The 13,610-nt window shown below is 42.2% G+C and overlaps 1 protein-coding gene across 1 annotated transcript; it reads right to left on the bottom strand.

The window, feature by feature from the left end:
• Positions 1 to 658: 658 nt before the first annotated feature.
• On the bottom strand, positions 659 to 3,008 carry LOC147636518 (protein JINGUBANG-like). Its single transcript, XM_086801983.1, has one exon. The coding sequence runs from the start codon at positions 2,513 to 2,515 to the stop codon at positions 953 to 955; it is 1,563 nt and encodes a 520-aa protein (XP_086658109.1). The 5' UTR covers positions 2,516 to 3,008; the 3' UTR covers positions 659 to 952.
• Positions 3,009 to 13,610: the final 10,602 nt, after the last annotated feature.

Below are 13,610 nucleotides of genomic sequence, written 5' to 3' on the forward strand. Positions count from 1 at the left end.
GTAATTTGTACTTGTGCAGACTTTTAAAATTACCTTCAAATTTGAAACTTAAGGGTATAAAAACCTGCATATTTTGAGGGGTTGTCGAACAAAAACCTTCAAAATTTGAAAATTTTCTTTATAAATAATTTCACAATTTTTAGATGACTCGATGTTTTACTTTTTGGGAAAATAGTTTTTTTCGAACACTGCTTCAGTCTCCAATACCCAAGAGCACTTATCGTGAGATTTTACTTTGCACATGTTCCATTTTCGTAGCAAGCTTCAATCCAAATACGATCATTGTGATTGGAGAGAGGTCAATTTCTGCTCTTCCTTTACACCACTTGCCAGGGCTCTTTTTGAATATTGGAACTTTGGACTTTGCAGATTTCAAATAGTTCTTACGCGTTTGGGCCTCCTGAGTCCTCACCCGTTGAAAATGTATGATGATCATGGCCCACCACCTGCACCTGCCAGTTGCAGACGACGCTACCTCATACAATAAAGGTAGAGAAACGCAGAAACTTCCAAGTTCCCGTCTTAAGGATTACACAGTGCACATTGCCCACATTCTAAATGGAAAGTGGCGGAGGCCCGAAGGCACCTTTCACACAGCAAGATGATAATCGTGTTATTGTGGTACACGGCATAATTTCAAGTTCTATATTGCTTCAAATTTCAAACAAAAAATACTTTCTTGATAATTTCAAATTCGACACGACTCGCAAAACTGTGACACAAAATGCTCTTCGCTAAAGACGTTGAGATGGGCTTTCCACCTTGAATCAGTGTCTGAGAAGGAAACATGTTGAAAAAGAAGATAACACGAGCTAGCCGAACAGCGAACAAACAAAAAGCCAATAAATTTCATGGGTAAATGCTGAAAGCACCTAATTAAACGGCATGAACGATGGGTATAATATTTACAGAGAAGGGAAGCTAGATCCCCCACGTTAAGAAAAGAAATAAGTCACACACTGTGATGTTTCCATGGCGAAATCGGTTGTAGTTGAGGAATTGGTCTATTACCCTCTTCTGGTTGCTCATTGAGAACCAACGTCTTATCGTCCATGGATCGAGCAACCCACCATATTTTAATGTCATGATCCAAGCTGCCGCTGTAGACCAGATAATCGAAGGCTTCATTCATGGCCAGACTGAGACACTTGACAGGACCTCTGTGGCCTTGAAGCACAGCAACACATGAGTGCAGCCTTCCGGAGTCTATTCTCCTCCACACTCTAATTGTCCGGTCGGCAGAGCCACTGCAAAGCACATTGCCTGCGATTTCTAAGCATAGGATTGCGTGACGATGGCCTCTCAGAGCGCCGGCCACAGCCATGTGCTGGGCACTCTCCTCTCTCTCCCACACGATGATGGCCCTATCGCATGCCCCAGAATAAAGGATAGACCCCTCCTGGCTTAGCGCAAGGGCGTTGACGGCCGATTTGTGGCCCTCCAGGGTAGCCACCAGAGAGTGCTGCTTTTGTCCGGCCGTTGGCTTGGTCCACACCTTGATCTTGGCGTCTGCAGAGGCCGTATAAACTAAGCCCTCTGGTGAGACGAGGATGGCGTTGATGGCATCGTCGTGGGCCTTGAAAGACTCTAGGCAACGGAAGTCGGTGAGACTCCACACTTTGATGGTGCGATCCCAGGAAGCGGAGTAGAGAAGGGGATTGGACGTATAAGTGCCGCCCACTGCCAGCATTGAGATTGTGTCCACATGCTCGATCCAGAGCCTCTTGTGATGGCGCCGAACTTGCACGTAGTTCTTGGGAGGGATGAAAGACTTTAGATAGTCCTTGACGGTGGGCATGGCAGCCACAAGCTTGTGTGAATCTCCTCCGTCCTCACCTTGCTCGCCCTCCAGTTTTTGCCTGCGGGGAGTGGACCTTGTTCTGCTCCATACGCGAATTTTGTGATCCTGATGTGCACTTAGTATCCGATCTCCGGCAACAACAACAGCCTTCACGGCCCCATCTCCGCTACCGAATCTACTACACTCCACCAAACTCGCCTTTAGCCACACCCGGATATTGTTGCCGGCGCTTGAGCCCCCATAAAGATAATCGCCGGCAAGTGCAAGCGACGAGACGTGGCCGTCCTGATCACCCTTTATCGTCGCCACGCAGCGATGATCCACCATTGTGGCTATTCCTCCTCCGGCATTGCCGTCGGACAAGAGGCTTCCGAGAGACGGCAGGAACCCCAAACTGCTCTGCGAGAGGAGGCTTAGCTCTGACTGCACGCTTGCCTGTGATTCAATACTGACCTGAGATTGAATGCTGGGCTGTAATTGAATGTTCATGGTTGAGAAGAGAGACCCCATTTGTGAAACCGATTCCGGGAAAGCGCAGCTTGTTACGGGGGAGAGCTGGCCGCTCCCCTGGGATACTAAACTGCTAGGCTCTATTTTACCCATCCTGCTCAGGCAACCAGATGGTAATTCCGGATCAAGGTTCATGGATGAAGATAGGACAGAGCTCTCTGTGTAAGAATCCGGGCTCCGGGTAGGGCTGGTTTGGAGACCCATAACCTACACAGCGAGGTGAATGCGGCAAGGCCCAACCTGGAGGCAGGTCGGGCCAAGGAGGAAGACTGGCTTTTGGCTGGGGCGGTGGCCAAGAATCGATAGGGAACTTAGCAATACAGAGGCCGGATTTGACAGGATTAGCGGTGTAGATCAAGAAGATGTAGTGCTAAGGCCAGGATTTGCTTGAGAACACACTCAAAAGATGGGCCTGTAACGAGGAAAAGCTTGTAATGCCCAAGACAGTTTGTATTTTGGTGGGCTTGACCACAGGCAAAAGGGAAGGCTGCGAGGACGGAAAGACAATGGTGTGGAACATTCAGAGGGTTGGATTCTGGAACTTGGGTATGGGGGGGACTGGGAAAGCAGGATGCGGGGATTATATGTGATCAATTGCAGAGTCTGCAGGCGGCAAGAATGTCATACATGATGTATATATTTTTTGCTTTAACGTGGACGGCGGGCGGAGAGAGCTCAGAGAGGGATACAGTGGTGAGTGGTAGATATCCTCCAGAGTCCAGACTACTACGAAAACAGTTGGACCGGTGCAGGTGGTGGTGGTGGGACTTGTGGGAGAAGCCAGAATTTAGACGTGAAGAAGACAAGATCCATGACGTGTAAGTCTATCACATCTCAGAAAGGAGATATGTACGCCGTAGCTACAGGTGAGCAGTAGCAAGCAGCTAGTGAGCTGAGTCTGAAGATGAAGCTGAGTCTCTGAGTGTTATACAGCACAGCAGTGGTGTCCCCCGAAGCTGGAGATTGAAATGATGTAGCCATAGCATCACATAGACCTACCTACCTTATTTAGGTGGAAGGTTCCTGTTCTTGGACAACAAAGAGGGGCTGGACTCTGGAACCTGGCACGCAGGACTTTTCCGGAAGAGCAGCCTAGATCTAGACAAGCAATCTAATATGTAGTTATTTTAGTGGGTGTACACTGTATGACTGTAAACGTAATCGCCCGCGCCGCGCCGAACCAGTGTTCGAAAAAAACTATTTTCCCAAAAGTAAAAAACCTTCATCTAAAAATTGTGAAGGTTTTTGTTCTACACCCCCTCAAAATCTACAGGTTTTTATACCCTTAAGTTTCAAATTTGAAGGTAGTTTTAAAAATCTACAGGTGCAAATTACACTATACCCTGGTTTTTTTCAAACACTGCGCCGAACGTGAGGCGCAACAGACTCAAAATCGGCAAATCTCTAGTCTATTTATTATCTAGGCAATTAACATTTTCTTTTGCCACTTTGCTTCACTTAAGCGGTCCGTGGGATGGCCCAATTTATTATTTATTTTGACGCAATGTTCACCAGATGCAGAGTACCGACATTGACGATCATAAATCGATTCCTTTCGATGAACTTTGAAGCAGCCCTCCGAAAAAAAGATGGGTTCGCCTTTTAACAAGAGCCCATAAATTCTTTTTCAAGATTATATTTTTCTCCGGTGAAATGGGGTCCAGTATGAAAAGTTCCGAATGAGGGCGAAACATCAAATTCATCATATGTGAGTCTCTTTAACCCAACATTTTCGTTTTTTTTCCTTTTTATTATAAAAAAGCGCCAAATTATACGAAAAAAGATAAAGACAGATTAGATTACAAAATATGCTTTTTATCCAAGACTGGATGTATCAAGTAATTTCGAACTTTTAATCGGAGACGTCTTTAAGGTTGAAAAAACAAAGGGCCCATTTATGAACGGAGCAACCTCCTGATCATGGTGGAGGTCCCTTTACATTTTAGACGTCTTTAATCGGAGACGTCTTTAAGGTTGAAAAAACAAAGGGCCCATTTATGAACGGAGCAACCTCCTGATCATGGTGGAGGTCCCTTTACATTTTATGAAGGCCCAATTGTACAAGAGGATGTTCCCATGAAAATGAATTAGGCGCCTTGTGTAACCTAACTTGCGGTCTTCATACCCCTCCTATCAAATGGGTGTGGGTTGGATGGGGGACATGTATCTTCAACCAGGATGGGTGAGTGAGATCTCCATGGGAGGGAAGCATGTTTATAACCACCCATAGATTGCCTCATCACAACCAAAGACACAATTTTTGTTGGTGTAGAGTCATGTTATCACTACAAATCAAATTTTGGTTGTGTGGCCAAGTAATGCACGCTCAGAGGCCATAGTTTCACAAGCAACCAAATAGGTCTAACATAGCTCACAGTTCTAGTTGTCAAGGTATTGTAAAAGAATACTAAAGCTTGGTGCTAATGGCCTTTGTAGGATCCCTCAAAGCTAGTTCCCTTGCTAAAATAGGCCCATTTACACTTTTGTTTCCCTATTCAACACAGGCATTATATGTGCCGGCTTGGTTCTCATGATGACTCTTTTTTATTCATTTTGTAATGCATGCTTGTATGTCTTTGGAAGTGCAAAAAAGAACACCATTCCTATATCATTATTAAAGCTCAAATTTCAATATGTCTCTAAATATTCAATTGGACTTTTTAATTGAAAGATGTCAATTCTCTCTCCCTTTCATGATCATGTGACCTTCCAAGCTTTGCCATATGCCACCACACACTTGCCTTGCGACCTTCACATTGACAAATTAGAGAAAATTTAAATAATGTTATGAGTGATGAATCTCCTTTGCCTATTCTAGAGATTTTTTTAAATATAAAATGCATTTATTGAGTGCATAATGAAAGTAGAACAAACGAATATGAAATTTCAAACCTAGATTCTCAAAAAATAAATGGTTTAAAAAGTATCAAACAAATGTATGGATTTTTTAAAAAAGAACAAAACGAATATGAAATTTCAAACCTAGATTCTCAAAAAAACAAATGGTTTAAAAATTATCAAACAAATGTATGATTTTTTTTAAAAGAACGAAACGAATATGAAATTTCAAACCTAGATTCTCAAAAAACAAATGGTTTAAAAAGTATCAAACAAATGTATGAATATTTTTCTAGTGTTACAAAAGAAAATTTTAAAATCCAAATTTAGGCGTGCATCAAGAAAATAAATACGTTTTGATATTAGAAAAATATCTTTTGGGGAGCTTGTTTTTACATGCACAAACACTCCATAATCTATAGATGGAAACATGCAACATTTCCATTCCTCCTACTTAGTTGAAGATGAGATTGTTCATTTCAAACATCAATTCAATTGATAAAGATATTTATCACCTCTCTCTCTCTCTCTCTCTCTCTCTCTCTCTCTCCACACACACACATGCGCGTGGAAATATTTTTTGTTTAAATTGTACATATGTGTTTCTTGAAGCATTTGTGTGCATGATGTATGGTGATGTCAAAAATGTCATGGGGGGCTTGTTGGATTGTACATTTGTACATATGCATATGCAAGCTAGAAGTAAAGCAGGTGTTCTTCTTAGGCTTTGAGCAACATAGCTGTAATAAAGTGGAATGGTCTTATATAAATAATGGGCCCAAGGCCAATTGACCTTGCCCATGGACAACACTTATGATATTATGAAAGGGGGGTCATGTATATAGTTCACATATACCATATTTTGGGTACCTTTTGATAATCATCAATATTCAATTACTCTCTCTTCTCTTTCTAAACCTAGACTAATCATCTTAATCTAGGCTAATCCAAGGCTAATTAGGCTAAATCAAGAATAATCTAGATGCTACTTTTTTTCATTGTATCAAAGCCATGTCTTTAATCCATTTCCATCTTAGATTCAAGAAAATTTGAGAAATTCTTGGATTTCTTGATTGTCTTGATCTTTCTTGAGTTTCTTGAAATTTCCAAGATTTTCTTGAAAATTTTGGTGCAAACATGGAGAAATCACTCATGTTGATGTGAAAATCGGGGCAATGGTGATCTTGGTTGTTGGCCATGGCATTTGGATATGATTTGTCTCAAATTTGAGCCCTTTTGGATCAATTTTGATAGGCAGATAAATTTTTGGCCAAAGTGAATATGGAATGGACAACTCATGTGTAGTGTGGACGTGCTTCATCTTCCCCTTTTTTCCCATTCACATTTTCTATTCTAGGGCATCTTGGAAGCACATTTGTTCATCTTGGAGTCTTGAAGCATCAATGTGGAATTCAAACGAAATCTTCTAATAGTCCAACGGACAGAAACGGCACCGAATCATAGATTTTCTTCTCCCGCGAGCTGCGCAAAATCTCTGGTTTGATAGTTGGTCTTCTTTCAGTCCAATCGCTCTTGCTATGGCTAATAACTCTTGTGTGGATCTTGTTACATAGGATAAAGTGTATAATGGCTAGCATTTGTGGGAATTAGTAGCGCTTGAGCAAAAAACAGGCTACATTTTTCTTCCCTAGGGTTCCATGGAGATAAGATTGCATCATGTGGCTTATTCATGAATAAGCTTGGTTAAGCCTCTACATTAGCTGATTCCTTTGATTTCTCAAACTCTTAAGTGATAATAATTGGGAAGTTTATAATAATAGCCCTAATTTCTTGCCATTGGTCAAATACACATGTTATATGATGAGTCAATGCAGACCATATGCAACCATATATCCTCAATTGAAGCATTAAGAGAACCCTAAGCAAGATTTGAGCATTCTTGTCATTTTCTTGAAGAAATTTGGGGATTTGGATCCATTTTCAGCATTGTTTTGGAAAGTTGTAGATGCCATTCATAGCCATTTCCATGCTATGATATGTCACATGACATGTATGAATCATGTTATGGTTTCATATGATTTTATGGAATGAAGACATATACCATTGATCATGTTGATATGCAAGTGATATGAGGTATGCCATATGCTCTTGTGAAGAGGCACATGTTTAAGCATTGTGAAGAGGCACATGTTTAAGCATTGTGGAGGGCAAGTGATTGAAGTTGTACTTGGGAATACATTCTTTTGAAGCTCACCCTTGCAATCCTCATCATTGTTGAGATATCGAGCTCATCTACTGATGACCCGCCTGGGGGATAGGCCCCACACTTACACCACTGGCATGGTTGGTGAGATCTTGGGTGATATGCGGCCAGTGGGATGACAAGTTGTGTGACAGCCATTCTAGAGACTGGCATAGTTATAGCACCAGCTCATTTAATTGGGTTCACACTATAGAGAACCCTTGTATGTATTGGTTGAGTACCTTTCATATTATGTGTACTCTTATCGTGTATATGGTGTGTTGAGTGTTGAGTGAAGAAGAAGAAGATTTTCAGCCTCTCACCTTGTGTGTTCTCTATTAGGGTTTTGTGAGTGTGTGTGTGATTGCAAGAGCTCAAGCTCTCTTCTCCCCTGCATCTTTTCATGGTATCAGATCCTGGTTTGTGCTAAGGGATGAGCTGCAAGCAAGAGAACCACAGGAAGCGGTACAAGGGTAAGAGCTTCAACTACTCTTCCCTATTTGTGTTGGTGAGACTACACCCTTGTCAGGAGCTCTACAGGAGACACCGACAAACGATCTCTAATTGAGGAGCTTTCTTCACGGGAGTAAAGCTATAGGGCAACTATACTGTCCTATTGGACTAAATTTTTAGGGCCGAAATCACAGTTCGGGCGCGTCTAGACCTCCGTTTTTCAAAAAGCAGGCGATTTCGAGCACTGCGGGTAAGTCATCGATTCTCTGCAGAACTTTGTTTTAAGAACTGCAGGAAGACAGATTGGTTATGCAGACACTATGATTGCTGCAAAGAGGGCAAAAGTTGCCATTGGGTGTATGTATGCATATTGAAGTCACTGGTTGGTTGACATTTGAGAGTACTACAGTACCGCTGCAGAAAATACAGCAGTTTGTGCAGGACAAACCAGAGTGTTGTTTCTGGTAAAATTGTGTGTCTGGCAAGATGTCAAATGATGGCATAACCCAGATTGTGGCTGAGAAGTTTGATAAGAACAACTTCCATGCTTTAAGGTTCAGGTTGACGAATTTCTTGATGGGAAACGGCTATTGGGACTACATAGAAGGTGAGCATAAAGAGGCACCGGAGATACCGGACATAAATCCGACTGCTACAGATGTGAAAGAGTTTAAAGACTGGAACCAAGGAGCCAAGAAAGTTATGTATTGGCTCTCCATTAGTATACAGGACACCATGATTGGGCACATTCAGGATGCCAAGTCCCCCAAGGAGGCGTGGGACACCTTGGTATTGAAACGAATACCAAGGCACGCAAGATACAATTGAAGAATGAACTTCATACTGTGGAGAAAAAGAGCATGTCTGTGAATGACTATGCATTGAAGATAAAGGGTATTGTGGAATCCCTTGCATCTATTGGTGTGTCAGTAGATGATGATGATAAGGTGGAAGTCTGTCTACGTGGTCTCGGGCCACAATACTAGGCATTCAAGACGTCTATTCAGACTCGAAAAACATTCCCAACTTTACAGATTTGGTATCTATGCTGATTATAGAAGAAAAGAGCTTGGGTGAAGACCAACAGTCTTCACAAAACAAAAACAGTTCAGAGCAACAGGCCTTCTACACAAGTTCAGGTAGAGGACGAGGTAGAGGAGGCCGTGGACGCAGTCAAGGAGGTGGCCAAACAGGTAATCAAAATTATGGCCAGCAGCAGCAGCAACAACAGTCCCAGAATACACAACAACAACATCAACAACACACAGGTGGAAGACGAGGTAGAGGAGGCCGTGGACGCGGTCAAGGAGGTGGCCGAACAGGTAATCAGAATTATGGCCAGCAGCAGCAGCAACAACAGTCCCAGAATACACAACAACAACATCAACAACACACAGGTGGAAGAGGCAAATTCAGAGGCAGGGGGAGTCAAAGAGGACGTGGAAATTGGCAAAGGCAATATAATGATGCAGTGAATGCTTTTATTGTGGTAAGCCTGGACATGTGCAGGCAGAATGTTATAAGAAGCAGGCTGACATGCAAAATGGAAAAGTGCAGCAGAACAACTATGCATCCTCGAGCAGAAACAATGAGGATAATGAAAGGTTGTTTGTTATGCAGCATGTCGTGAATGCCATGTCTGAAAATGTTGAAGCAGCACAAAAACATGATGTATGGTATGTGGATTCAGGTGCTTCGAACCACATGACAAGTCATGGGGAGTGGTTCAAGGAGATGAAAAACCTTGAAAGACCAGGTTTTGTGGAAACAGGGGATGACACTGCTCATCCAATTGCCCATGTTGGAGATGTGCCAATGTCTATGCAGGATGGCAAATTGAAGGACCTTGCAGATGTCCTTCACGTTTTGAACATAACAAAGAATGTGGTTTCAGTTGGCCAAATAATTGAGCAGGGTTTGTAGGTTCGGTTTAACCCTGAAGGTTGTTATGTTGAAGACTTTAAAGACAAGTGCAGGTTGGTTGCAAAAGACAATAGAGTGGGCAGAATGTTTATGTTGAATGTAGACATGCCTGAAATGAGTGCTGCGATGTTTGCAAATGGTTCAGAAATTGTTGCAGACACAGACATTTGGCATAAAAGAATTGGACATGTGAATGTGCAGAGAATGAAGTCTATGCAGACTAAAGGAATTGTGACAGGGCTGCCAAAGTTTAAAGTGGAAGGTATACAGAGAATATGTGAAGCATGCCAATTTGGAAAGCAAACAAAGTATGTATTTCCATGTAACAAACATGTGAGCAGAAATGCACTAGATATTGTGCATTCAGATGTATGGGGTCCTACGAAGACCATGTCTATGGGAGGCTGCAGGTATTATGTGACATTCATTGATGACCACACAAGGATAGTGTGGGTATATTTCATGAAGGAGAAGAGTGAGGTGTTCACTCACTTTCAGAATTTCAGGTTTTTGGTTGAAAAGCAAACAGGGAAATATGTAAAGTGCCTAAGGTCAGATGGAGGGAGAGAGTACTTCTCCAATGAGTTCTCTGAATTTTTAAAGAAGAATGGTATTCGGAGACAGTTTACATGCAGATACACTCTACAACAAAATGGAGCTGCTGAGCGAAAAAACAGGCACATTGCTGAGATTGCGCGAGCATTGATGGAAGAGAAGAATATGCCGCATAGCTATTGGACTGAGGCTGTTTCTATAGTAGTATACATCATGAACAGGACTCCAACTGCAGCCATACATGATGTAACTCCAGAGCTCGGGGGGGTCACTCACAAAAAAATGTGAATATCACGTGCATTCAACAGAAGCATAATTTTAATTTATGAAACTTACAGAAATATATTTACGTAAGGGTATGATTTAAAATTTTTTCAAAAAAATTTACAGATTCATAAAGAAAAGGGGATATTATATAGATTAAAAATTTCACAAATAAGGGATTTAAAATATAGGCCTTGAACGCACGCGATAGGGTATTTTACATATAGTGACCCCCCCGAGCTCCAGAGGAGAGGTTTACTGGCAGAAAACCTGATTTGTCTCATCTGAAAGTCTTTGGATGCATTGCATATGTGCATGTGCCAGATGAGCTGAGAACTAAGCTGGATCCAAAAGCTGAAAAATGTGTGTTTATTGGATATTCCCTTGAGCAAAAGGGATACAGGTGTTATAACCCTGCTACACGTGAGTTGAAGGTAAGCAGGGATGTTGTCTTTGATGAGATGAGCAGCTGGTATGCTACTGAAAAAGAAGCTGTTGGGGCTGATGTGAGTGGAAGTGTGGTTGCACAGAATGCAGGTCAGCAATCACAGTCTTTGAGTGGACCAGGAGAGTCCTCATCTAGTGGGTCTGTTGATAGACCATGGAGTGGCAGGCTGCATCATAATACCAGTCCTGCAAACGTGATTAGTACATCATGTAAAGGAAAAGAGAAAGTGGTTGAGCCCCTTGGTATGCCTGACATTTCTGTAGGGCATTCTCATGTTGATGGAGAGTCTAGTGGCTCAGCGCGATGGAGAGTCTAGTGGCTCAGCGCAATGAGCCTTGAGAAGGAGCTTGGGATCCCAGCTATGAGAACACCTGGTATAAAGAAGGCTATGGAAGCCATGAATGAAAAGTTGCGAAGATCTGGGAGAGTGAAAAACCCAATGCAGAGGTTTACCTATGATGGTTATGTGGCACATCACTATGCATATATGGCAAAGGTTATGCAGGTTGTAGAGCCCACATGCATTGATGAGGCTGTTGGAAATGTGTGTTGGGAGAAAGCTATGGATGAGGATATGGATGCACTATATGGAAATGAAACTTAGGATTTAGTGCAATTGCCTGAAGGCAAGAAAACCATTGGATGCAAGTGGGAACAGGTACAAGGCTAGATTGGTAGCCAAAGGGTATGCGCAGACATATGGCATTGATTATGAGGAAACTTTCAGCCCAGTTGTTGCCAAGATGGCAACAGTGAGAGTTGTGATAGCAGTGGCTGTGTCAAAGCAATGGTCTTTACATCAGATGGATGTAAAGAATGCATTCTTGCATGGGGATTTGCAAGAAGAGGTGTATATGTTGCAGCCACCTGGTTATGAGGATGTGAGTCACCCCGAGCATGTTTACAGGTTGAAGAAAGCCTTGTATGGCTTAAAACAAGCACCAAGAGCATGGTCTAACAAGATTTCTGAATATCTTGTCACTATTGGCTTTCATGTAGCCAATGCAGATTTCTCGCACTCTTGACTCTCCATTTCCCATGTGTGACCCTTGGATGCCTGACCCTAATCTTAACCCTTAAGGTTAGTCCTAACCCATGCTCCACTAGAGCTTGTTACCATGCTCCCATGCTCCCATGCTCACAAGCCTAATGTGGGTTAGCCTCCTAGTATATGCACACATAATGTGCATATAACATACTTTCCCTCTCTCAAAAATTACACTCTCGCAATGAAAAGGAGGAGAACTGCGAATTGACTCCCAAGTCAAATCCTCTATTTCCCTAATTTTAATCTCAGGGATTAGTCAACTACAAAGTTTCCTTTCCCTGAATTCAAGTACTTTATCAGGTTCATGTGGAACATAGAATAATTCTTCGACTTCAACGAGTTCTTGAGGAGTAACTATGCTATCCTCACCTTCCAGTTTCCCTTTCAATCTATTGATATGAAAGACTAGATAAACTCTAACATGTGGAGGTAGTTTAAGTTCATTTGCAACCGTGCCAGTCCGATGTATAACTCGAAATTGACCACAATATCTAGGAGATAAATTCGAGCATTTTCCTATTGACAAAGTCTGAAAATCTTTAGGAACATTTAAATAAACCAATGCTCCTGGTTCAAAAGACCAAATTGAGCATCCTCTATCAACATAGAACTGTGCCCTATCTTGAGCACTCCTAATAGAATCCCGAGCTTCGGTCAGCATTTCCTGCATATCACGCAAGAAATCCCTCAATGCATCAAGCTCAATGTCCTTATTACGACCGACATCAATAGGTGCCGGACTAAAACCAATAGCCGTATGTTTAAAACTATTATAGATAAATTCCATCAATAGGTGCCGGACTAAAACCAATAGCCGTATGTTTAAAACTATTATAGATAAATTCCATCAATAGGTGCCGGACTAAAACCAATAGCTGTATGTTTAAAACTATTATAGGTAAATTCCATCATTGAAAGATATTTTTCCCAGTTTGATGCTTTTCTATACACATATGCACACGAAGCATATCCTCTACAATCTGATTCATACGCTCTGTTTGCCCATTAGACTGCGAATGATCATAGGAATTCATACTCAAAGTAATTTCCTCGTTGCTCGGAATAAAGCAGGAAACTGTTAAAACCCTAAGATCTCTCTAGATAATTGTTATGCATAAACATGCATAAATCAGGCATAAACTCAACCACCCAACCACCCCTGAGCCCAAGGGATGCACACATGAATTATAAATGAAATACATCATACCTCTACCTTGATGTCCCTTATCATCAAGAGGTATAACTTCAATCCAATAGCATGTAGCTATAGTGTGAAATGGTAAATGAATAGATATGGACCTCTACACAAGAGACCATAGCATAAGCCTCCAAGCCTCCAAGCCTCCAAGCTCCAAGCTCCCAAGCCCCCTTGAGTGTGCCCCATGTCCCTATTATATAGGAGGGCCCTCAAGTGACTCGACTTTCCATTCCTCATGTGTGACCCTTGGATGCCTGACCCTAACCTTAACCCTTAAGGTTAGTCCTAACCCATGCTCCACTAGAGCTTGTTCCCATGCTCCCATGCTCACAAGCCTAATGTGGATTAGCCTCCTAGTATATGCACACA

This window comes from Cibotium barometz, chromosome 8 (assembly GCF_041138505.1).
Source record: "Cibotium barometz isolate CiBa-2024 chromosome 8, ASM4113850v1, whole genome shotgun sequence".
In the NCBI taxonomy this organism is placed as follows: Eukaryota; Viridiplantae; Streptophyta; class Polypodiopsida; order Cyatheales; family Cibotiaceae; genus Cibotium; species Cibotium barometz.

Excerpts from the sequence above, each read along its gene's own strand:
- LOC147636518 (XM_086801983.1), bottom strand. The coding sequence starts at position 2,515 with ATGGGTCTCCAAACCAGCCCTACCCGGAGCCCGGATTCTTACACAGAG.